The 27,381-nt window shown below is 38.6% G+C and overlaps 1 protein-coding gene across 1 annotated transcript in view; it reads right to left on the bottom strand.

Moving 5' to 3' along the window:
* Positions 1-26,686, bottom strand: part of LOC114897929 (SWI/SNF-related matrix-associated actin-dependent regulator of chromatin subfamily D member 2-like) — a 40,460-nt gene extending 13,774 nt beyond the window's left edge. The window contains 2 exon segments of the mRNA XM_029226980.1: positions 21,335-21,493; positions 26,673-26,686. Coding sequence (XP_029082813.1) covers positions 21,335-21,493; positions 26,673-26,686 — 173 coding nt within the window.
* Between the last annotated feature and the right edge of the window lie 695 nt (positions 26,687-27,381).

Raw genomic sequence — 27,381 nt, 5'->3', positions numbered from 1 at the left:
CCTTGTCCCAGATTTGCACCCACAGAGCTCAGTGGGTTATAATTTGGAGACTTGGCCAATTCTTTTAGTTTAGAGAAAAAAGACAGTATTTACCTGTGTAAGTACTTAGGTGTCTCCACCATTTCTGATTCCTTCAGATTTTAACTTTACCTTCAGCAGAGCTCATTGAGCCCACAATAGAGGGAAAAAAGTGTTTGTAACGGCTTTCTTTATACGAGACAATTTTAAAAAATAGTGAAAGGCAAAATGAAACTAATCCTAAGAAGATCTCTGAAATAACTACTGTTTCAAACTGTAGACTTGGGGTTACTTTTTATTCCAGAAGTTGAAAAGTATTTGAATTGTTTGTTTCTCAGGAAATTTTACCCTCTAATAATATAAAATTTATTGCATGGTGAATTTCACTGAATAGGCCTGAAGAAGATCCTAAGATGGAATTCTTGAAGAGAAGTTATTTTTTCACGTTTAGTTTACAATGTATATATATAATGCTTGACGTTTCTTTATTTCATATTTCAATGATATGCATTAATTTTTTGTTTTTAGTTTGGGTAACCTTGGCTTTTATCTGATCAAAAGACTTGTTATCATGCTGACCTTTCCAGCATTTGATTGACAACTGATTCCTTCAGAGTCTCATGGGATATATGTTTCCCAAAGTTTACAAATGCTTTTATTTAATAAGACCCCCCAAAAATGGTAATTTCTGAGTAATTTGTCCTGCTATAACTCTTTTCTCTTAGCATTCTTTAAAAAAAAAAGATCTTTTCCCAAAACTACTTCGGAGACATTATAAACATACTAGCTAATTCAACAAACATTTACTGAGTGCCTGCTACATTCCAGACACAATGCTAGTTTTTCAGTTAAGACAAAACAGGTAGGATGCAACACCTGTCCACAGGACTTCACAATTAGTTGAGGATTGAGAGATATAAATTGTCAACAAAGATACAGTGTGATAAATGTGATAATCAAGGTTAGAATAGAATGCTAAGTAAGAAAATAGGAAAGATATTTAGTTGATATCGGAAGCAAAAATGAAGGCGTTTCTAGGTGAAAGTGACCTGAGCTGAGACCTGAAGAAGGTGTAGTGCTGGGTGATTAAGGTAAAGATGTTAAGCTGGACAGTGACCTAGGCAGAAGGAACAAAAGGCGTAAGACACAGGGTGTGAGAGAATGTGGTAAAGTTAGAACTGCAAGTGGCTTAGTGTGGCTGAAAAGTAGGTTGTGAAGTAAGTGGGCAGAGAGTGAGATGAAGAGGCTGGTAGGATTCAGGTAATCCAGGTAATTAAAGGGCTTATGTGTCATTCTAAGGGTTATCAACCTTATCCTGAAGGTAGTGGGATGCACTGAACAATTTTAAGTAGAGGAGTGAGAAAATATTTGTATTTTAGACTAATCTTTCTGGTGGTAGTTTGGAGAACAGATAGTAAGGTGAAAGCCTGGTGTTTGGGGATGAGGCCATCTGACCAGAGGCAAAATTAAAGCACTAAACTGAAGCAAACAAATAACTTAGAACTGAAGAGTCAGTTTGGTTCCAAACACCTGTGTAATTCAGATTTTTCTCTGACAGATTTCCAGATTATTGCCAGCTCACTTTACCTGAGTTGTTACATATCTATATAAAGGTAGTAGATAATTAAGCAGAGTTGATGTGAATGAAGCAACATCTATTCCTTCTTTGAACAGGGAACAAGATTTCAAGGAAAAGAATCTATAATGCTTTAACAATGATGTGAGATATAATAAGAAAAATACAGTGTCAAGAAAGGCCTGACTTAAATTACTATCAGTAAGCCAAGGTGAGGTCTAATGACAGCCTTAACATTGTTTCAACAGCCGCCAATATTTGAAGCTAGTGATTTGTTTACATTTGTCCAAGAGATAGGTTAACGGCAATTTTGTAGATGGTGGCAGGCATCCTAATCAGTCTTCCAGCAGGACAAAACCATCATTTAATCATGTCACTGGCTCAGGATTGATATAGGGAGAGTGAGAAGTTAAGTGAGTCTTCAAAACGCTCTATCCATTCAAAAAGGGGACTTCAAAAAAAGATTCAAGGAGAAGAATTCATGTGTATCTTCAGCTTTAGATATGTTGGTATATTGAAAAAGTAGAAAAGAGAATGTGGAACAGACCTCCAGTGACAAATTCTGCTCTTTCCCCTACTTGAGAACCATTAACACAAAATTTCATGGTGGTAGCTTAGGTTGAGAGACCTAAACACGTGCATGTTCTAAATGGGTGTTCCTTTTCTTAATTTTTTATAAATTTATTTATTTTATTTTTGGTTGCGTTGGGTCTTCATTGCTGCGCACGGGCTTTCTCTAGTTGCAGTGAGCGGGGGCTGCTCTTTGCTGTGGTGCACGGGCTTCTCATTGTGGTGGCTTCTCTTGTTGCAGAGCACGGGCTGTAGGTGCACAGGCTTCAATAGTTGTGTCACGTGGGCTCAGTAGTTATGGCACATGGGCTCAGTTCCTCCGCGGCATGTGAGATCTTCCCAGACCAGGGCTCGAACCCGTGTCCCCTGCATTGGCAGGTGGATTCTTAACCACTGTACCACCAGAGAAGCCCCTAAATGGGTGTTCTAATATGATATTTTCCCATCATAAAACATACCAGCATTATTTGTAAAAGGCTAGAGACCACGAATCCATGTCCAAGCCCTGTGTTGTCCAGCTCATCTGGTTAAATCTGGAAAGAACTAAATGTGCAATTCTTACTTTGAACAAACACTTGACATTGCTATCAGATAAAATTACAAGCTAGAATTCTATGAAAAGTCACATTGTAATTAAGTTGTTCTAATTGAATACATTATTTTTTTTAATAGTTACCCATGCCTTCAGTTTGTTAGTAAACATTATCTAATAAAATACTCTATTGTTTAGGAAAGTTTGCGTAAAAGGGAAATTGTTTGGGGAAAAGAGTAAGCAGTGAATAGAATCTGAAAAGAAATGTCTCATAGCAGCCAAGCAATTATGTTCCTTCACAGAATAAGTGCTTAGTATCAATTTTGTGCATGTAGAGGGCATCTCTAGTGATTCAGAAGAGAGAAGCAGTTCTTGGTGCTTTCCAGTTTTCCTTATAAAAACACTGCATTGAAAAGATTAATGAACATACAGTTGTATGTTTAAAGAATAAGATGATTTTGTTTCCACTACCGTTCATGAGATGATGAGTGAATGGGTTGATACTTCAGCTGCTCTGGTTTCTGGTGTTAGGAAGACTACCCTACGGTCAGTTTCACCACATTCTGCTTGATTGGCCTTTTGGGAAGGGCGATAGGCCAATCCTTGATTATAATGATTTGCTCCCTGAATTTACGTATCCAAAAAAGTACTTAGCTCCTAAGAGAGTGGTCTCTACTTCCATCCAAGGGGTCAGATGACCTCACACAAACAAAAATCAGGATATGTGTTTTGAGAAGTAAGGAAGAACTTAGTATTATAAATAGGAGTTGCTATATATTAGTTATGTATTGCGATGTAACAAGTTACTCCAAAACTTAATGGCTTACAAAAACAAGCATTTATTACCACACGTTTTCTGTGGGTTAGGAATCTGGTGTGGCTTAGCTGAGTGCCTCTGCTTCCGGGTCTCTCACAAGGCTGAAATCAAGGTGGCCAGCATTGCAGTTATCTCAAGGGTCAATCAGGCATGGATCTCCCAAGCTCACTCAAGTGGTTGATGGCTCAACTCGGTTCCTCGTTGGGTGTTGGATGGAAGGCCTGAGTTCCTTGCCAAAGGAGACTCTCCATAGGACAGCTCACACCATGGCCACTGGCTTTCTTCAGAGTGAATGTGCAGGATTGGGAGGGAGGGAGGGCAGCCCAAGATGGAAGGCACAATCTCTTTGTAACCTCATCCCAGAATTGACGTCCCGTTACTTGTGCTGTAGCCTCCTTGTTAGAAACCAGTCACTAGGTCCAGCCCACACAAGGGGAGAGGCATTCACAGGGCATGAATACTAGGAGGCAGGGATCATTGGGGCCATTTCAGAGGCTGCCAACTGCAAACTGGGAAAACCTGGCAAGAGTAGTTCTTCTTTAAGACCCCTCTTAGTCAACTTCCTGCAACCAAGATTCTTAATATTCTTTCTTCTTTGGGATCCCTGTCCCAAATCTCCCAGTTTCTTCACTTTTCATGAATTTTTTTCCTGGAACAGTTTTTGAGGTTGCTCTGTAAAGCCATTAGCAGTGGCCTAGAATTAGACTGCTGGTGTGATCTCAGAGATGGGTATACTAGCTATAGCGTGTGTTCTCTTGACCTACCAATTTTGAGGATTAAAAAAACTTTAGACCCACCTTAGAGTATTTACATATTTATTATCAATTTTAAATGTAGGAGGTGTGGAATATGGTTAAAACCCCAGGCCAGAGAATTTGGAAGATTGAACCTCTGGCTTTGTTTGACTTCTAGGCAAAACTCATTGTCCTTCGGCTGCACATTCCCATTGTTCTTAAAACCTGCTGTATGGGAGGATGGCGCCTGAAGAGGGAAAATGTCTTGGCCTTGCCACCACCCAGGCTGTTATATCTTTCTTATAAATATCAGGCTGCAGTCACTTGTGAACATTTCCCTCATTAGGTTTGGATAATTAATTGCTGAGTCTTGCTGCTTTCTTTTGAGAAAGGGGCAGTATATAAAATATATTTTGTAAATTAAAATATGTCTGCTGCATCTGATGTAAGAATAAATGCTCAATTTCAGGACTGCAGTTTGGCAGTGTGTTTTAAATTTGTCTACTCCCTTATGAACAGAGTAAGGTCAACAGTTTAATCAGTTCAGTATTTATCAAGCACCAAGTGCTGCCAGACATGGTGCCAGGGCCCGGGAATATGAGGATGAGTCATACACATTCCTGCCCTTGTGGAGTTCTCAGTCTGTTGGGAGGAACAATCAGGTAAACCAATAATAACAAAATAATGTGATAACAATAGAGCTGCCTACGGAGTTCAGAGAGGGCCCTGAGAAGCGGGTGTCTAACTCTGCCTGGGAATTTGTGTTCTACAGCATCCCTTAGAATACAAACCTCAGAAGGTCTGATGTGTTCGGGAGGAGAAGCATGTATGCTTGTAGGCTGTGCAATGTTTTTTCAGCTGTTCTATCCCCAGAGGGAAAAGAGCATTACGTCTTCACTGAATTTTAAAGTTTTTTTTATAATTACTAAATTATTATCTTTAGAAAGTAGAAAATAGTTTAATTTTACCAATGTAATTCTCTTTGAAACCAACTTTGAAATGTCAAATGTCAGATTGATTCATTCTCCTAATAAACTATTTAGCCAGGAAGTCCTTTCACTAGGAAATGCTTTGTTTACATCTCTGAAGGTGGTCCTAAAAGAGTAGAGGGTATGTATTAGGAATACTTTGTACTTAGCAGCATGTACAGTGATGTCAACTTACAATGTAATACATTCATTTATGCCTATAAAGTTGTTTTAACTTTAATGAAAAATACCAGCAACACTAGTGTATTAGTTTTCTAGGGCTGCCATACAAAGTACCACAAACTGTGTGGCTTAAAACAAGGTATCAGCAGAGCCATGCTTCTCAGGCATGCTCGGAAGATTCTAGGGCAGAATCCTTCCTTGCCTCTTCCAGTTTCTGGTGGCCCTGGATGTTTCTTGGTTTGTAGTAGCATCACTCTAATCTCTGCCTTGGTCTTTTCATGGCCTTTTCCCCTGTGTCTCTCTGATTCTCTCCTCTTGTTATAAAGACACTAGTCATTGGATGTAGGGCTCACTCTAAACCCACAGCATGATTTCATCTTAAGGTCATTAACTAATTTTATGTCTGCAAAGACCTTATTTCAAAATAAGTTCACATTTTAGATTCTGGGTGGACATGAATTTTGAGGAACAGTATTCAACTTATTACAGTTAGATTTACAGAAACAGCAAAAGATATATTTGCACATCAAGGATAAAAGCTTTATACTTCACATTTGAAAAAAGATATTTCTTTATATTATTTTTATACCTGGTGGTAGAAAGAAAAAGAAGTGGGGAAAAGGTAGACTTTAAGGGTAGTTAGGTAAGATCTGATAGATGTAAGGAGATTTAACATGTAGAGAAATATGAAATGCTTAGGACCAAAATGTAATGCAGGAAGTGCTGTGATAGCCTAACTTCCCCAAAGTTGTTCATCCAAAAATGGTTACAGATATTTAGATTGGAAGTCAGAAACTTAATTCAAAATAGGTAAATTAGTTTACTGAAGGGCAGAAAGGTAAGAACCATTGAAAAGTCCTAAACCACTGAAACTTTTAAGTATTGACTTGGCAGTTTGAAAGTCTGTCCATTTTTTCTAAGATGTAAGTCTGATAGGCTATCAGCTCAGTCTTATTTATCGCTGTATTTAATTAAATGAGTCAAATCAGTAATTATTTATTGAAAAACTGCTTTCAAGGGAAGGTGTTACATTGTACATAAAGAAATATAAAACTCAGCCCTTTCTTTCAGTAGCTTAGTTGTGAAGACAATCTGAATACATATGAAAAGATAACTAACTGTATAAGCAGTAAAAAGACTGTGTCAAGGCCTTATAGCAATTTAGCGGAGTGAAAGCTGCTATAGGTATTTTGAATAGAAAGAGGTTAAATGCAGGGCCTGAGAGACTTACACAAGTGTTGAAAGGACTGGGAGTGCTGGCTTTTAGGAGACCTGGAAGTGCAGGGTCCACAGGGAAGCTGCCACTGATGAGCTCAGCTGTCTGCAACATTGGAGTGGCTGATTCTCAGGAGATCATGTTTATCCTTGTGGAGCGCCTGTCCTGCTGGGGGAAATAATCAGATAAACTCATAATCAAAATACACTGTGATAAGTGATGTGGTAGAGTCAGGTACAGAGCGCAAAAAGGGCATAGAGAAGGGAGTGTCCCCCGCCAAACCTCACATTGCCATCTGGGAGTGCCACCTCACTTACCTGCAGATGATCTAGGGGAGTAATGACCTGTTCATCCTGCCTTCTGGGTCAGCCCCTTATTGGTAGAATCCAATGAGCTCTGCTGAAAAGAGCCTGGAAGTGTAATTTCCTGAATTTATCCCCTTCCGTGCAGAGGAGGGCTTAGGGGGCAGTGATGTTTCTGAGAATCAACAGACACATCTTCTGCAGTAGCCAAGAAAAGCAACTGAAAGAGGGATATAATGTGGGTCTTAAAGAGAAGTGAGATTTGGATAAGAAGGAAGAAGGAAGGTGTGTATTCCAGGTGGAACCAGGGCTTAGGATATTCCAAAATGTGTTCAGGGTGCAGGGATTATAGCAAATTGACTGAAGTCATGTGGAAAGTCAGTGACAGATAAAGTTATAAAGATAGATTGGGTCAGATTATGAACAGCTCAATGGTGAGTTGAAGGGATGGGAATGGATTTTAGGTTAGTGGGTCCCAACTTGTGGGCCTGAGGTCTCTGGGACCCTGGAGTTATTATTGTCAGGGGCTCTCTGATCCATATGCATACCATGCATAGCCTGGACACGGAACAGATATGTCTGTCCCATGATATGAGCTACGGTTTGTACTTGACTGTAGGTGATGTGACTTAGCAAAATACAGATTAATTGTATATGTCTAAATTTATTGCAGCATGTATCATCTATTTTTTTAATTAAAGTGTTCTAATAGTAAGACTACTATCATGTGGTGACCTGTACAAAATTGTTGATATTGTAAAGGGGTTTTTATATTTAAGAAGTTTAGGATCACTACTCTAGGCAGTATGAGTCCTTTGAAGGCTTTGGAGCAGCATAAAGACAAAGTGAAATGATGGTTTAGGGAAATCAATCTGATAGTGCTTTATAGATTTAAAAGTGGAGATTAAAGGCAGCTAAACCAATAAGAAACCTCTTGTGGAAATTAAGCTTCAGAAAACCAGTGAGCTGAGAATAAGCAATTCCTAAAGCAAGATGTGATGTGTGACAATGGGTACAATTAAAGAATTGTGCACCAGGTGTGAATTTATTGCCTCTCAGCTCCAAATTCACACTGTGATGCCTGTTCTGTGAGAGTGGAGCTGGGCTCTGTTTGCCAGCTGACAAGTTGTTACGATTTGCCATTGAAGGGCGCTGCAGGGACACTGGAGGAAGGACTTCCTTATATTGGGCCCAGTGTGCACCTCTCTCCGGACTCTTGTAGCACACACGGCTTCTCCAAGATCTGGCTTTGGCCGCCTGTGCAAGTTCTCTAGCATCAGATTCCTGTAGCATCAGTGCAGCTTCTCCTGGCACCCCTTCAGGTGGCTTTGCAGCAGAGCCACTGCCGAAGGACAACCTTGTGGATGGCTTTCCTCCGGGACACCAGAGGGCAACATTCTGGCAAGCTCTGCTGGCACAGGACCTCAGCAACTTCTCTACCAACCAATGAGCCACAGCTGCTCCCTCTCCAGTGAGGGAGTGGATTAGCCCTTGTTGGGGGAGACTCTTATGTGGGGCAATAGCTCAGCCCTAAGGGTAGTGGCTGCTCCTTTATCTGTAATTTTTGTATTCCTTGGTGTTTTCTTCGCTTTTCACTAGCCAATCCCTTGTTGAATTTAATAAACATTTATATTAAACATTCCCCATAAACTCCTGTATAATCTTTGTGATATAGGTCCTGATAGGACCCTGACTGATATAAATAGTATCTAATTCTGTTGGACATTCATAATAAAGCAACATCTTCTACATTTCTCTTTAGCTGAGGATATAAAAGGCTATGTGTTTTAGCCAAATAGAGTTATATTATTACCCATATTTTTCTTGCTGCTAGGGAGCAGTAAAAGCAACATCATATAAGCATTTTGAAGGCTGCAAACATAATGAGTTTCTTGAAGAAGTTCTTCATAAGTAGAAAGTAATAAATTAATATTGTTTTAAAATGTTTTCTGTGGTTGATAACATGGTGATAATAGAAGTTTTATTTATTAATTCTTCTTGTCATTCATTCATGTCTTCTCTGTTATAAAATGGAACTTTTTACATTATTACTGAAATCCATCTGGGATTATGACATTTGGGATTTCATCATTAAAACATATGTTTATAGCCCCTTACTTGAGGAATTTTATCAGCAAAGTATCAGGTACTACGTTTTCATATTATTTAGACCTCAAGGTCTTGGAAGGCCAAGAGGCTTTTGTGTTTAACTCATTTTGTTCACAAATGTGAGCTTAAATATATACTTTTGCTTGAAAATCATTGCGTAGCTGAGGTTTGGATAGATTGACAAGTATTACATATGAGTATGTATTAAAATATCAGTAAATTAAAGTAAGTGTGTGTGTGTGTGTTGGGTGGGAGTCTGAGAATGTGTTTTTTTTTCTTGTTTACTTTAGTGACTGAAAATAGCCCAGGTTACAAATTAGTAAATTTAGCAACATTATGCTTTTATTAAGAAATAAAAAGATATCAATGTTCTTCTGAGGGTGAAAACATTTATATAGTATCAAATTTATAGTTAAGTGGTGTTTATTCTTTTCTAAGACACCTTTCTGTACTAGCCCCGATGGAATTGAAATGTCTTTTCCCCTTGCCTCTTAAAGGGCTATAAACCACGTTCAGAACTCTAGAAAGACTAAAGAATGCTTAAGTGGGATTTTCAAGGTTGACAGCGTAGAACTCAAGAACACAACCTTGCTTTGTTAGATCTGTTACAGAGAATGTTAGTGACGTTACCCATCATGTTTGCTAGATGGCGCTAGAGTTCATATCTCATATCAAGACTTCACACACCTTCCTCTGTATTTGGAGTCATTATTGTCGGATTTAAAATCGTATTACCTTAAAAATGTTATTTATTAAGTATGTACGGAGTGTTACTTTGTCTGACATCATTTAAGATCTCATTTTCCTCTAGCCCGTACATGAAAAGATCTGACAACACAATATAAAAATGTTTTCTTTGAATATTCATGTTTAGAGAGTAGAAGACTAAACATGTCCAGAAAGAGCTTTTCCAGAAAGAAAATTCTTAGTGAAAACTGAGCTTTCACTATGTGTCTATACTTGAAAATTGAGTAGGCGAATTGAATAATTACATGCTTATTTTAAGCTTTAAAAACATCTTTGCCTCAATTATTTTAATGTTTTAGTTGAAGGACCTCTGTGTCCTGTATATGCACATAAACATAGTCTGTTGACTAAGAGAGGTATTTGAAATGAAGAAAAAAAAATTACCTATAAGATATAGTTTTTAATTAACAGTCATAAATAAGAAAATGTCACATTTTCTAAGAAGTAATAGCTTGCATTTATTTTCTGCATTTGTTTCAGTTAAAAATCATATTACAAACAATGCATATATGCATGTATAAAAAATGTCCTACTGACCGTATGTTCTGCCTTCCCTCACCTAGTTTGACATTGTAGAGATTTCTGCCGTTAGAAGTTTGATGTCTATTCCTCAACAAATTTTCCTAAACATGAAACATAAATATGTTTTCATCTTTGTAGATTATCTCTGTATATCTTTATATGTTATCTTCTGATCTGTCTATAATACAATTATAATCCTTGTATACACAAAGATCTGATTACATGAAAAAAAAAATCTAGAGTCCAAGAAAATAATTCAAAGTAATGTGAATCATATTCCAGTCTTGCATAAAAATATCCAAAGAGAAGAAGATTCCCATGCATCACAGAATTTCTTTCAAAAACTTCTTTCCCCAAGTTCTTATTGTCAATATTGTTCACACCCGTAGCAATGCTTTAAAGAGTCACTCCTTTCTCACTCCAAGCTTTCTAAATTCTCCACCCAATTCAGTCCAGACCAACCCTCTCTCTGGTGTAGTTTTCTATTACTCAATCAGTTTTTCTCTTCCTTCAATACCTAGATTCTGCAAAAGAAAGTAGGGTCTTGAAGCTGACTGAGCAAATAAGTCAGCTTCATCTCTCTTCTTCTTCTTTTTTTTTTTTTTATAAAGAAGATATTGGGGGTAGGAGTTTATTAATTAATTTATTTATTTTTGCTGTGTTGGGTCTTCGTTTCTGTGCGAGGGCTTTCTCTAGTTGTGGCAAGCAGGGGCCACTATTCATCGCGGTACGCGGGCCTCTCACTATCGCGGCCTCTCTTGTTGCGGAGCACAGGCTCCAGACACGCAGGCTCAGTAGCTGTGGCTCACGGGCCTAGTTGCTCGGCGGCATGTGGGATCCTCCCAGACCAGGGCTCAAACCCTTGTCCCCTGCATTAGCAGGCAGATTCTCAACCACTGTGAAGCCCCATCTCTCTTCTTTGTGATGGTGATGGAGAGGGAAGAAGATGGTAAACATTATAGCCTCTTATCTTTTTATCCCTCTCAGTGCCCGCGCGCATGCACGCGAGAGCGCGCGCACACACACACACACACACACACACACACTCACATATGCAGATTCTCTTTCCCTTTTTTAGTTACATAAATGGAAAATCATACTATATATATTGTTCTGGGTCTTGGTCTATCTGCTCAACAATTTATCATGGACATTTTTTCTTTTTAAATTTATTTATTTATTTATTTTTGGCTGCGTTGGGTCTTCGTTGCTGCGTGCGGGCTTTCTCTAGTTGCGGTGAGCGGGGCTACTCTTCGTTGTGGTGTATGGGCTTCTCATTGCGGTGGCTTCTCTTGTTGCAGAGCACAAGCCCTAGACGCGCAGGCTTCAGTAGTTGTGGTGCACAGGCTTAGTTGCTCCGTGGCATGTGGGATCTTCCCGGACCATGGCTCGAACCCGTGTTCCCTGCATTGGCAGGCAGATTCCTAACCACTGCACCACCCGGGAAGTCCCATGGACATTTTTTCATATCCATACACGTACATCTACTTCTTCAAAAAAAACCCCATGCACTTCATATTATTCCATGCATTGATGAGTATGGATGTACTTTATATACAACTGTTTCCCAACTGATATTTGGGTAATTTCTAATTTATGTTATTTTTTAAAATTAATTAATTTATTTCTGGCTGCATTGGGTCTTCGTTGTTGTGCGTGGGCTTTTTCTAGTTGTGGTGAGGGGGGCTACTCTTCGTTGTGGTACGCAGGCTTTCATTGTGGTGGTTTCTCTTGTTGAAGAGCACGGGCTCTTGGTGCATGGGCTTCAGTAGTTGTGGCATGTGGGCTTCAGTAGTTGTGATTCACGGGCTCTAGAGCTCAGGCTCAGTAGTTGTGGCACACGGGCTTAGTTGCTCCGCGGCATGTGGGATCTTCCCGGACCAGGGCTTGGACTCAAGTCCTGCATTGGCAGGCAGATTCTTAACCACTGCGCCATCAGGGAATTCCCTGGTATTATTCTAAGAATACTCTGGTAGATATACTAGTGTATTTCTGAAGACACTTAGAATTGGAATAACTGGTGTGTAAATTTAAAGTTTAATTGACAGTACCATATTACTTTCCTAAAAAGTCCTACTGGTTTTTGAGCCCATTAGTAATGCATGAGCCTGCCCATTTTCCTATTATCTTGCAAATGTTGCTAGTATCAATCTTTAACTTTTTTCCAATCTGAATACTAAAATTATCTTATTAAATATCTTCAAATTTTTATCAAATTAATGACTGTATATTGTTTATAAAGTAGAAGTAGAAGTATAAATTTATATTTAAAAAACAGCAGTTTTTTTAGTGTTCTTGTTCTGCAATTCCTGTTAGTCACATGTTGAACCTCCTGGATTGAGTCTTGTATGGGCCAGGTTTTGCTGTTATAAATTTCTGTTGTGAAGTTTTAGTGCTTAACCCAACAACTGTTTGTCTCATACTCATGTTCAAAGTGAATTGGGTGAGATTCCTTCTGCTTCACATGGTCACACAGGTACCCAGCTGATGGAGGCACCACCATTTGCTGCAAAGCTTTTTATCAAATAGATAAGAGAGTGGAGAATTTTCTCTATTTCAACCTGGAGGTAACACATGTCTTCTGCTCACACTTCATTGGACATGACTAGTCACATGACCCTGCCTAGTCCCAACTGTGCTGGGAAATATAGTGGAATATTTGATGAATGTAGCTACTTTTGCCACAAACCTATAGGGCTCTCATTTTTCTCTCCAGTTTTTCAATTCTGATATTTTGTTCCGTGTATTATAATATAGTCATAACTTAATCTTTCAGTCTAAAATTAAATTTTTCTGTCACATTTTTGGTTTCTAAGAGTTCTTTTCTTTCATTTTTTTAAATGTATTTTTCCTTCTGGTTTCATGAATTCAATATATATTCTTATTTCTCAGAAGATATTAATTTAAATTTTAACTTTTCTTTTTGCCACCAACCAATGCATTGCCATTGTTTCTTCAAATTTCCCCTTTCTGTTTGTTTTTCTTGGTCTTTGTCTTTCCTATTGGAGGCTTTTCTAAAGTGTCTGGTGATCCTTGACTCTTTTTTTGTATTTATGACACTAAAAAGATGATTGAAATCTTTTTGTGCAGCTGGGTGGGAGGGGTGGGGGAGAGACTTGTCAAATGATGTGCAGAGTGGTCAGATGTGGTATGTGTGTGGGAATCCCTGAATATTAAATATCCATATTTGTGTGTTTTTTCTCTTGGGCTGCTCAGTTCCTCCAGAAGAGACTCCTCTAATCTCTGAGTATTTGGGGGTGATTAAGCCTGCTGCCAGTTTCTGATAATCAACTGAGGGAAGGGAGTGTGGGAGCTTACCATCTAGTACATACAGATTCACCTAGCTGCCCTGTTCTCAGTCTGGGGTTGTGGCACGATGGCTAGCTTGCCACCAGCATTCATGCTTCCACATCCATTACGTATGGAGTTATTGGAAGCAGCTTCCCAGCCAGAGCCTATATCGTCCATCCCCTAATATATCTAGGTGTCTCTAGGTGCCTAGTCCATACATCTTTTCTTGGGAAATGCTTTATACTCTTTCTTTTTTCAGCCAGTTGTGATAGAGATAAACTTCAGGCAAAACTTTGAGTTTACATTTTAAAGACAGTAGATTTTCAGTTTGGATGCCTAGCTGACTCTGTAGATGTATTTTTTAGTTTCCTATTGCTGCTAAAACTAATTACCACAAACTTAGTGGCTTAAGACAACACAGATTTATTATCTTACTGTTCTGAAGGTCAGAAATCTAAAATGGGTCAGCAGCACTGTGCTCCTTTTGGAGGCTCTAGGGAAGAATCTGTTCCTTGCCTTTTCCAGCTTCCAGAGGTGACTTGAATTGCTTGGCTCATAGCTCCTTGCTCTCATCATTCTGACCTCTGTTTCTATAGTCACGTCTCCTTCTCTCACTCTGACCCTCCTGCCTCCCTCTTATAAAGACCCTTGTGATTACATTGGGCCCACCTGGATATTCATGATAATCTCCATTTCAGGATCCTTAAATTAATATCGTTTGCAAAGTCCCTTTTACCATGTAAGGTAACATATTTGTAGGTTTTGGGGATCAGCATGTGGACATGTTTGGAAGGCCTTATTCTGCCCACCACAGAACAAGACTGTCCCCTCCACCTGTTTATGTACTAATGAAACAGGAGGGAAGGGGGCAGGACACAACCTTTAAAAGAATTTTATAGCCATAGTACATGACAAAGACTTGTTAGAACCAAGTAGGCCCAAGATGGTGGAAGATTCAACTTCCAGTGGACCTTGTGCCTCATATGCTCATTGTAATACATTAGCATGCTAAATGACACACCTACCACTGCCATGACAGTTCTGAGGCCAACCATAAAAGGTCAAAAAGTGGGTGGTGGCCCAATTCCTGGAAATCCCTGCCCCTTGCCCAAAAGAATTAGAATAATCCTCCCACTCATTAGCCTGTGAAATTACCCAGCCCATAAAAATTAACCACACCATATTTCAAGGCCTCTTGCCTCTTGCCTCTTGCTTTCCCAGGTGGCCTGCACTCTGTCTGTGGAGTGTGTTTTTCTTGAAATAAATCTGATTCTTACCTATCACTTTGTCTCCGAATTCTTTTCCAACAAAAAAAGAACCTTAAGTTCACCAGCAACACTAACTGCTGTTATATGAGCAAGAAAACCCTCAAACATCTATCATGTAAAAGCAATGAAATTTGCTATAGCTTTTAGTATTATGTTAACTAATACAGAATTGAAATGGAGTTATGCCATAACAAAAACTTAAAATAGTGACACTGAGTTAGAGCTTAAATAGTGAGTGGTGAGAAAACATACATGAGAGGCTGTTAAAAATGGGAATAAGGTTTTATAAAACTCTTGTTTGTGATAACATGGAAGGCAGACAGACCAAGTTCTTACTGAATCCCCATAACTTTAGTGAAAATGTCTGGGAAGAGCAAGAGTATTAGTATGCATTGATTGCTTACTGATGCACTTAGCAAGGTGTTTTAAAAGAAGTAAATGAGTTCTGTGCAAGTAGAATTAAAGAGAGTAGAGAAAGTTCAGAAATTTGTCACCTTACAGAGATGGAAGAGCCAACTACTTCTAGACACCAAACTTTAGGAAATAAAGTCACAAAAAGCTTTGAATGGCAAAAACCCATTGAGTTTACAGTTAAACAAATGACTCATCTGGGCAGCAGATACTACATTAAGGATATTACCTCCCTTTCAAGCTATTGTTTCAGAAGACCTCAATGCAAATTCCATTAAGTTGGAAGAGAAAGAGGAATAGTCTTGAGAAACAACAAGTTATGGAAGGCTTGGATTCATGACTAGGAATTGATTGGAAGCAAATAGAACAGAAGCCTATTAAGATTTTTGGAGAATTGTATAACTTAAGAAACTATGAACTTGGCCCACAGAAAGCATGTGATGGTAAAAATAACCATTAAAACCACAAGATTTTACTTTAGTCTGAGGAACTGTTTGATGCTCACAGTGCATAATCCCTAGAAGCTCTGTTTGTATGCACTTTCCTTTGCACGCACGGTACCAGTTCCAGTTAGTTTCTTGAGTAAGAAAATTCAACCCACTAAGCAACTTTTCATATGGCAAAAAATCACAACAGGCCAAACAGCCAGAAATCTAAAACCCTAAATTCCATCATACCTAAAATGGTAGGTTTCTCTCCCCAAAGAAATTACACCTGGGGACCTTCCATAGGAGCTAGACTTTGCTATAGAACTTTCATAGAATTAGAGCTTGGAAAAGAGCTGGAGGTCAGATGGTAAGTATTCAGAGGCTGTCTCACCTTTTCAGACCTTATAAGAAAGGTATGCCAGTTAGGATAGCCCTAAGCATTTTTTGCTTTAGATTTAACTGATGGTCTCTGTATGACAAATTTTATCTCCTGGCACAGGGCCATTCTTAATGAGTGGTACTAAAACATTGCATAATATATGACAAGCACATGAGGCATTGTGGCCGAAAATAGATCAGTGGTTGTTTCTTAATGACTGGGATTGGATTTGTGTCACAAAAGATTATTGACTATCCCCACAAACTTTGTAGAGATGTCTTATCTTGGTAGTCTGATGACTGCCTTCAGATATTACCCAAGGTCCATTTTAGCCTGTCAATTTCTCTTCTTAGAAAAAAAAGGGTGATTTAGATAATTAAACTCAAAAATTAGAAAAATTGGGTCCCAGTTTGCATTCAGACATTGAAAGAGAATTTTGGACATCTTTCCTCTGCCCCCAAACTTCTTCAATTTATACTTTACAAAAGCCCACACCAATGTAGATAATCCTACATGCAGTGGTTCAGTGTATGGCATGAGAGCTAGAGAATGCCATTGAGGTTGTGGAACTTACAGGAGAGGCTTCTGAAATTAGACAGGTGATATTACTAAATTTTAGGTTATTGGCATCTGGAGGTAGAATGTATACCGTCTTAGGAGAAGAATATTGTATTTACATCCCTGTAGACCTCTCCAGGATATTTTATATTACAAAAAATACCCAGGGAACAAAGACATGATGAAATTAGGTAATTTGGCTTACATTCCCATATTTGGTTTTACAGGCTCTTTGGTTTGGGATGGGATGTTTTCTCTTGGTTCCTGTATTATGCATGGACTACAAATTATGATTACTATTCTTCAGTTAGTATATGTTTTTCAGTGCTCAGTTTTATGGTTTTCAGGGTCTTGAATGCTGTGGAGAGGTCACTGTTCTGTGAAATGAAGCAATTAATGAATTTTCCACAAAAAATAAGAAAACCTGATATTTTTAGTGTTGGAATGACTACCATCAGAAGCTCTACACACAACCAGAACACATCATCCAGCTGTGCAGAACTGGATTAATCATATGTCCAGATGATAATGTTCTACCCTTCATTTTAGGAGGAAGAATGGCCTAAAAGGGGATTATATTAGTTCTCTATTGCTGTGTAACTATATTTTCACAAACTTAGAGGTTTAAAACAACACGTATTTATTATCTCACAGTGTTTTGGGGTAAGGAATCTAGGAATGGCAGAGTTGAGTCCTCTGCTTTAGGGTCTTACAACACTGTAGTCAAAGTTTCGCCTGGTACTGCTGTCTCATCTGAGGCGTCACTGTGGTAGGATCTGATTCTAAGGACACATGATTATTGGCAGCATTCAGTTCCTTGTAGGTAGTTGGAATGAAGACCTCAGTTCCTTACTTTCTGTCAGCTGGAGGCCACTCTCAGATCATTGCCCAGTGGGCCTTCTCAACATGGCTGCCTTCGTTGAAGAAAATCTCGAAAGAGGAATGTTATAATCTTATATAACGCAATCACATACATCCCATCACCTTTGCAGTATTCATTTGGTTAGGAGCAAGTCACCTCTTGACTGGTCCACAGGGTGCCCAGATATTTGGTTAAACATTATTTCTGGGTTTGTCTATGTGGTTTCTCTGAATGAAAGTAATAGTTGAATCTGTATACTGAGTAAATCAGATTGCTCTCCCACATAAGTGTGGGCCTCATCCAATCTATTGAAGGCCTCAATAGAAAAATACCTGGCTCTTCTGGATCTGGACTTCTCAGGTTTTATAATCATGTGAGCCAATTCCTTATAAGAAATCATACATATATATGCTTGAGTTGTAGGAACTGGAGAAGATGCCAAAAGCTAAAATACGTATTGGTCTCAGCTAATCTTTCCTTTGCATCTTTCCCAGGAAATGACTCAATTTTGGGTGCCAAATTTGGTTCATCCATGGCCAAGAAAATTACAAACAAACACCAAAAAATCTCAAGACAACAATAATACTTGTGGTCATTTTAAAGGTATATTTACAGATTTTTTGGTACTCTTCACTTAAAGAAGAAAAGCCTAATTTCCTACTGCTTGAATGTGGACTAGACTTAGTGACTTGCTTCTAACAAATAGAATGCAGCAAAAGTATATCACTTTTGAAATTAGTTATTAAAAGACTGCAGCTTCCATCCTGGGTCCCTCTCTTCTCTCTCATCACTCACTCTGGGGGAAGCCAGATGCCATGTTGTTTGAGCAACCCTGGAAGAAGAGGCCCACATAGTGAAGAACTGAAGTCTCCTGACAACATCCATGTGAATGAGCTTGGAAGTGGATTCTTCAGGCCCTTCAGATGATTAAATCCCAGCTGACATCTTGACTGCAACCTTGAGAGACACCCTGAGTCAGAAGCTACTAGCTATGCCACTCTTTGATCCCTGACCGTCAGAAATTGTGTGAGACAATAAATGTTGTTTTAAGTTACTAAATTTGAGGGTAATTTATTATGTGGTAATAGATAACTAACAAGCTTGTGTAAATCTTCAGCTGCTCCTAGATTAGGTAAAATATTTCAGGTTTAATAAGTTTCCCATCACATTTAAAATATTTTTTTCCCACAAATATTACAAAGTTTAGGGTTTCCCTGGTGGCGCAGTGGTTAAGAATCCACCTGCCAATGCAGGGGACACGGTTCGAGCCCTGGTCTGGGAAGACCCCACATGCCACGGAGCAGCTAAGCCCGTGCGCCACAACTACTGAGCCTGCGCTCTAGAACCTGTGAGCCACAACTAATGAGCCCATGTGCCACAACTACTGAAACCCACGTGCCTAGAGCCCATGCTCTGCAACAAGAGAAGCTACCACAATGAGAAGCCCACGCACCGCAATGAAGAGTAGCCCCCGCTCACCGCAACTAGAGAAAGCCCGCGCGCAGCAATGAAGACCCAACACAGCCAAAAATAAAAGAAAAAAGAAGTTGAAAAGTGAAGTCTTATTGTAGATTCCCACCTACCTTCAATTTCTTTTAATGAGCTGCCTTATACTAAAGCCAAGTTTGAATAGACTTAGGACTCTACATAATAAGCAGTTAAACAGTGTCTAACTTACTGAAAGCCTATTAGGTGTTCAATTCCTTATTAAGCTTTCCACATAATATCTCATTTATTCCTCTCAATAATATAATGGTATTATTATTATTATTTGCTCCATTCTTACATTTGAGAAGACCGAGGCTGAGAGAAGGGAAATAGAATTCCCCCTTTGTGGGTGGTGTTGAAACCTGTGACTTGCTTCTAACCAACGGAATATGGAAAAAGTGATGGAGTAGGTACTTTTCATGATTATATTTCATTATATATCAGTCCCTCTTAGCAGAGTCTGCTGGCCTTGAAGAACAACTGCTATGTTGTGAATTGCCTATGAAGAGAGTCACATAGCAGGAAACTGTGAGTGGCCTCTAGAACTAGAAGGGGACCTCCAGTCAATAGCCAGTAAGAAATGGGTCTTTAGTTCTACAAGTATAAGAAAATGAATTCTGCCAACAACCTGAAAGAGCTTGGAAGTAGATTCTTCCTCAGTCAAGCCTCTGATTGTGAATGCAGCCCAGCTGATAACCTTGATTGCAAACTCGTGGGACCCTGATTAAAAGACCCAGCTAAGCCATGCTGTTCTCAGTATATATAGGATAAAATAATTTCAGTTTGACTGGGTCCATGGAGATGATGTATTTCACAGGTTTTCAGTAGTGTTCCTCAGAACACTCAAGGTTTCACAGAAGAGGTGCTAGAAGATGTGGTGGTAACCATAAAGGTGAAGTGGGAGCTGAAAGAGAAGTTTGTAGAGAAGGAACACCACAGTCCATCCAGCTTCAACTTGAGCTGCTTTGATTTTGGTTCTTCTGAATATTGGTTCTGGGTAGGCTTTCACATGAAATAAAGTGTTTTATTACTAAAAAAATTGAAAACCACTTATGTATAGCAACTATTCCATCTTACAATTAAGAAATTGAAGCTTACAAAGGTTAAGTGACTAAGAAAAAATTACACAGTTATTATATCATTTGGTAGAAACAAAATTTGGATATGAATTCAGGTTTTTGAACCTCAGGCTTTTTCAGTGTTCCATCCTTGATGTCTTCAGAGCATAGAATAAAGAGCTACTTCAGCCCAGTATAAACATATATATTATCTTAATATGTTTCTCCATGAATATGCATGCACATTTTAAAATTATTGTTTCTAGACAAAATTTTTCCATGAAGAATTTGAGGTGGCTTGCCACAACAAATTAGGAATTTGGGGAAGGGAAAGTGAGGTGGAACTAGAGTTGCAAAATACCTGTGCTAAAGTCTGGATGGTTGTAGGGGTGGGCTATAAATGGATGGTGAGCCTGGTAGAGGTCAGTGCAGAGGAAACAACACAGAATTTCTGGCACCTTGAAAATGTATGAAATCAAACCTGGGGGGAAAAACACTAAAAGAGATCTGGGCCAACAAAAGTAACTGCTCTAGACTGCCTGTCAGCTCTTACTGTTCTTGATGTGCATAAGGCTTACTTATTTCCCTTTGCTCTAATGTACTCAAACTCCAAGTGCCTGAACATAATGTGGGGAGTTAAAATAGAGGAGTGCCTCAGTTCCCATAGTGCCTTGCATCTGTCAGTTTAAGAGGACACCACAGCATTGCTTTAATGTTGTGTGTGTGTGTGTGCATGCCTGCACACACTTTTATTAAACATATGCTCCCAGCCACATTCCACTTGGCAAGATCACAAGTACATAATAGCTACAAGCTGTAAAGAAAAAATAAAAGAGAGCTTAACCAGTTTCTTTTAAAAATAAATAAGACCTCCTAAGCCACTTTAAGTATTCATTTATACATTCTTTGAGTGTGCACACTAGCTTTTCTTCTGTCTCTGAGTCTCTATTTTCTCACCCCTACACAAAGATGAGTATTGCAGTGTACGTGATGCAAACATTGGAAATCTGTGTTTACATTTGTGTTTCCAACTGAATATGCTAATAGTGTTTAATCAGCAGTGATGTTGCTTTATATCAATGTTTTGTGCCACGTACAGCCTCAGTGATAATGTTGTGATAACCAAATTTTTCCCCACATCAAAACTTGGAGACTATCCCAGTTTTTTGAACAGCCATTTGATTCCAAAATATGATGAAATCCTTTATTTTCTTCAGGATTGTTTCTGTGTTTTCAGGGAACACTAAATATCCTCTTTGCTTCACTAAGGGGTTGGGGGGACTTGGAACAGATTTACTCTTTTAGCAGTCCCGAGGTTTTGGTGATCCAGATGAGCTCCCCAGCTGGCCAGGAGAACCTGCAGGGGGAAGCTCCAAGGTTGGTGAGGCTGTCAGAAGAAACGGCAGCAGGCTGCTTGGAGTGTGATTCGGGGATATTCAGTCCAGTGGCACACTGGCTAGAAAAGCAAGAAGAGAACAGCAGTTGAGTACCATGGAGATGGGAAATGACAGGCTTTTAGTCACGAATTTACAAACACATTTTTCTAACCTTCTAATAATATAGCTAAAGGAGATATAGGGCCTGTACAAGATTTGGTGAGCTTCTGAACTTAGGCAAGGGATACTCCATAGATAAAGTATTACACTCTTAGAGCACAAATATCTATCTCCTCTTGAAAAAAAAGGTAAGAATAGCAATCTCAAACTGCAAACTTCCTTTTTAAAAGAGAAGTATTTCTTATTCTTTGTGTATGTTCAAAGTTGGTTAGGACTCCTTTTTTCCCCAGTGAGTCTGTGAGAAACTTGTTGTTTTTTTGACAGAAACATGGCATACTTTTTAAAGAATACTGTCATCTGGAAAACAATTCACACTTTGCACTTTAACCTTAATATATTGTATACAAGTTCTCTTTAATGCTGTTTCTCTCAGAGGACATGAAACATTTTGGCTCTTAAACACTTAAGAGCAGTACACTGCTTGAGATGAACAGATAGCTTTCATTAGTGCTAATGGGAGTTATACTTCTGCAGCAGGAGAGAATAGAGACTAAAGATTTTAAGTTATCCTTCATGCAAATCTTCCAGATGGAATAAATTATGAGGGATGCTTAGGGGGAAGAGGTCTAAATATCCCCTAAAGCCATAGTTTAATAGAAAAGCAATACTTCTGAGTAGTGGAAGTGGAGTCAATAATAATGGCTTTAACAAAAAATAATAATGGCTTTGGGGCTGTCACCATGGTAAGTAGCTGATATTGACTCTTGAAAATTCTTATTGGATTAGTACTGCACTTGAATTCCATTATTTTCCAAAGGACCTGAGAAGTAGTTCTCTATCTTGAATAGTCCACTAAAATGTATTCAATTTGGTTCAGCTTTTAAGGCCATTTATCTTAAATTCTGTAAATTTCTAATCTGCAAGCCCTGTAACAAGGAGATCTTTATTTTTGTTTTTCAGAATAACCCTTTCTGAAAATAGTGTTCCCTGTATCTTTCTTTCTGGCTGGGCGGGGGGCGGGGGCGGCACATATTTTACTTTTCCTTGTTTTTAAAATGTTTACCTTCTTTTACATGTAGCTGTCCAGTTTTCCCAGTAACACTTATTGAAGAGACTGTCTTTTCTCCATTGTATATCCTTGCCTCTTTTGTCATAGATTAGTTGACCATAGGTGCGTGGGTTTATCTCTGGGCTTTCTACCTTGTTCCGTTGATCTGTGTTTCTGTTTTTGTGCCAGTACCATATTGTCTTGATTACTGTAGCTTTGTAGTATAGTCTGAAGTCAGGGTCTGATTCCCCCAGCTCTGTTTTTTTCCCTCAAGACTGCTTTGACTATTCGGGGTCTTTTGTGTCTCCATACAAATTTTAAGATTTTTTGTTCTAGTTCTGTAAAAAATGCCATTGGTAATTTGATAAGGATTGCATTGAATCTGTAGATTGCTTGGGGTAGTATAGTCATTTTCACAATATTGATTCTTCCAATCCAATAACATTGTAATTGTATATCTCTCCATTTGTTAGTATCATCTTTAATTTCTTTCATCAGTGTCTTATAGTTTTCTGCATACAGGTCTTTTGTCTCCCTAGGTAGGTTTATTCCTAGGTATTTTATTCTTTGTGTTGCATTGGTAAATGGGAGTGTTTCCTTAATTTTTCTTTCAGATTTTTCATCATTAGTGTATAGGAATGCAAGAGATTTCTGTGCATTAATTTTGTATCCTGCAACTTTCCCTAACACCATACACAAAAATAAACTCAAAATGGATTAGAGAGCTAAATGTAAGACTGGACACTATAAAACTCTTAGAGGAAAACATAGGAAGAACACTCTTTGACATAAATCACAGCAAGATCTTTTTTGATCCACCTCCTAGAGTAACGGAAATAAAAACAAAAATAAACAAATGAGACCTAATGAAACTTAAAAGCTTTTGCACAGTAAAGGAAACCATAAACAAGATGAAAAGACAACCTTCAGAATGGGAGAAAATATTTGCAAATGAATCAACGGACAAGGATTAATCTCCAAAATATATAAGCAGCTCATGCGGCTCAATATTAAAAAAACAAACAACCCAATCCAAAAATGGACAGAAGACCTAAATAGACATTTCTCCAAAGAAGACATACAGATGGCCAAGAAGCACATGAAAAGCTGCTCAACATCACTAATTATTAGAGAAATGCAAATCAAAACTATAATGAGGTATTATCACCTCACACCAGTTAGAATGGGCATCATCAGAAAATCTACAAACAACAAATGCTGGAGAGGGTGTGGAGAAAAGGGAACCCTCTTGCACTGTTGGTAGAAATGTAAATTGATACAGCCACTATGGAGAACAGTATGGAGGTTCCTTAAAAAACTACAAATAGAACTACCATATGACCCAGCAATCACACTACTGGGCATATACCCAGAGAAAACCATAATTCAGAAAGACACATGCACCCCAATGTTCATTGCAGTTCTATTTACAATAGCCAGGTCATGGAAGCAACCTAAATACTCATTGACAGACAAATGGATAAAGAAGATGTGGTATATATATACAATGGAATATTACTCAGCCATAAAATGGAACGAAATTGGGTCATTTGTAGAGACGTGGATGGATCTAGAGACTGTCATACAGGGAGAAGTAAGTCTGAAAGAGAAAAACAAATATCGTATATTAACACATATATGTGGAACCTAGAAAAATGGTACAGATGAACTGGTTTGCAGGGCAGAAATTGAGACACAGATGTAGAGAACAAACGTATGGACACCAAGGGGGGAAAGTGGGGGCGGGGATGGTGGTGTGATGAATTGGGAGATTGGGATTGACATGTATACACTGATGTGTATAAAATGGATGACTAATAAGAACCTGCTGTATAAAAAAATAAAATTCAAAAATTCAAAATAAAATAAAAATTACAATTAAAAAAGTAAAACAACAAGAAAAATAAAATGTTTACATTTGATTTATTTATTTTACATTTTAATTTTGCTTTGAGAAGTATTGCCTACACTTCTGAGATCATTGGGATTGTTTCCTATTGTGTTCTTTTGTGACATATCTCTTATCTTCTTGTTTTAAAATTTGTTATATTTTATTTTACTTGAGAATTTTTGCTTTGAGAATTATCCCCCCACACCCCACTGAAATAACTGAAAAATTGGAGGAATTTCTTTCCTATTCTATTGACCTAAGGGATCATCTCCTTCTTTTTGTCTCCTGTGAGAGCATTTTCACTTGAAAAATTCCTCTACCTTCAAGTGGAAATTAAACATTATATTTACTTGACATTAATTACTATTAGAAGTAGAAAGGGATAGGGCATAGAAGTAGTGAGAGGAAGGTAAGATGCTGCCAAGAAAAGATGGGATGACTACAAAAGACCAATCATCTGGTGAATTTATGGTGGTTCAGACCACCTCTGAATCCTTCAGTGTCCCAGTATTCACTGGACTTGAAGAAGTATATCAATCAAAGATTGAAGTAGATTAACCCAGATCTACAACTTATAAATATACAATGGGAAATGTTATTTTCTAGAGTGAGATGGTGGAGCTTGCTAATTAGGGACACTTTTTCAGCTCTGGAATCAATATACCCAGAAGCCAAATGAATAATCAGAAAGTTGTTCAGTAAACCTGTAATCAGTGCAGAGGAAGCTGGAATAATGTTAAGGCATATTTTATCCAAGCCAGGTAGGCTCAATGAATCATACCTGCTCTACAATAGGGTAACTTATCTGGGGTGTTCACATGCTCCATATTCCCTGTCACTCTCCCCAGGTAGGCAGGAAACTGCTGCTAATCTCTGGGATGTTGGTGTCTTTTTTTTTTTCATTGACCATCCTCCTTTAGTTCATTTAGTCCTTCTTTAGGCATGGTACAATTCAGTTGAAATGGCTCTTGCTTGCCCAATTTCAATCAAATCACTTTGATTTCAGTTTTGAGTGTTCCTAAATTCTTTAGATCTATTAGTTAAAATCCGCAGGTGGTTAATACAATCATCATATATGCACTTTTTTTCTAGTTCAGAAAAAACATTTATTTTCTTCAGCTTTAAGTTCCTGGGGAGAGAATGCCTTACTGTTAATCATTATATACTGCCACAAATCTGCATTATGATACTATAATAATTTTTTTGAGTGCTTGTGGTGTTCTGGGCTGGTATTGTATGAAATCCTAAGAATACTCTCTTTTTATAGGTGAGGAAACTGAGCATCAGAAAGCCTAAGAAACTTGCCAGAAATCTCACAGGTACACAGGAGTGAGAGTCCAGCCAGGTCTCTCTGGCTCTTTTCACTGTGCCTCTCAGCCTGCCACTTTGTTTTTGATATTTTGTTTGAAATTGCTAAAATAGAGAGTGGCATTAAAGACAAGGGAAGACACTGCTTTACTGTGTTCTTTCTAGTTTTTTCTTGGGAACTTTATGTCACCTAGTCCCTGGACCCTGTGTTCAGTTTAACTGTGCCCTTGGATTTGGTTAGTACCCACATCTATAATCAACAAAAATGCAGTGGAAAATCCATGGAAGAAACTTAAATGTATATTTCTAAGTGAAAGAGGTCAGTCTGGAAAGTCTACAAACCATATGATTCCAACTATATGACATTCTGGAAAAAGTAAAATATGGAGAAAGTAAAACAAGTGGTCGCCAGGGGTTGTGTGGGGGGAACGGGCGAACAGGCAGAGCAGAGAAGGTTTTTAGGGCAGTAAAACTGCTCTGTACAATAATATAATGGTAGATGCATCTCATTATACCTTTGTCAAAATCCATAGAATGTACAACAGCAAGAGAGAACCCTAATGTAAACAATGGACTTTGGGTAATAATGATGTGGCAATGTAGATTCATCAGTTGTTAACAGATGTACCTCTGTTGAGGGATGTTGATAATGGAGGAGGTTCTGCATCTGTGGGAACAGGAGGTGTATGGGAACTCTCTGTACCTTCTGCTCAGTTTTGCTGTGAATCTAAAACTCTTCTAAATATAAAATCTATTTTTAAAAACTTCAGTGGAGAGTAGCAACAGGAAGTGTGTGTTCTTTGGAAGTGATGCCTGCTCTCTCTTTGGAGTAGGTGTGGTGCATCCAGTTACACAATAATTCTACCCTCAGAAGCCTTTCTCTTCCACTCACCCATCCTCATCCATTTTTCTCACAAAGCCTTAAGAAAGCAAAGCATTTGTGTGTGTGTGTGTGTGTGTGTGTGTGTGTGTGTGTGTGTGTTGATCTGCTATTGTGGAAAAGAAGGGAAGTATGATTGATTACCATTTGGGCTGAAAAAGGAAAGAATCATTCTGGCTTCTCCCCTTTTTCCATTTCAAAGTTTCCTTGGTAAAGTAGGGGACGGTGAGGAGGAATTGGAGGGGCAAGTAGGATGAAAATGAAATTCCTGCAATACATGTGAAGAGCTACACCCTTGTCAACTGATATTTTTCTGTATCACAGCACCTGTTTTTTTTTTTTTTAATAAATTTATTTATTTATTTATGGCTGCACTGGGTCTTCATTGCTGCGCGTGGGCTTTCTCTAGTTGCGGCAAGCGGGGGCTACTCTTCGTTGCGGTGCACAGGATTCTCACTGTGGTGGGTTTTCTTGTTGCACAGCACGGGCTCTAGGCGTGCAGGCTTCAGTAGTTGTGGCACACAGACTCAGTAGTTGTGGCGCACTGGCTTAGTTGCTTCATGGCATGTGGGATCTTCCTGGACCAGGGCTCGAACCTGTGTCCCCTGCATTGGCAGGCGGATTCTTAACCACTGCGCCACCAGGGAATTCTCTGTTATCTTTTTTTATAAGTATTAATCATTAAGAAATATAACCACTGGGAAGGTGTTTTTTATTTTTA

The sequence above is a fragment of the Monodon monoceros genome, unplaced genomic scaffold, assembly GCF_005190385.1.
Source record: "Monodon monoceros isolate NGI ecotype Baffin Bay Population unplaced genomic scaffold, NGI_Narwhal_1 Super_Scaffold_18, whole genome shotgun sequence".
Classification (NCBI taxonomy): domain Eukaryota; kingdom Metazoa; phylum Chordata; class Mammalia; order Artiodactyla; family Monodontidae; genus Monodon; species Monodon monoceros.
This window is presented reverse-complemented; position numbering and strand designations above follow the sequence as displayed.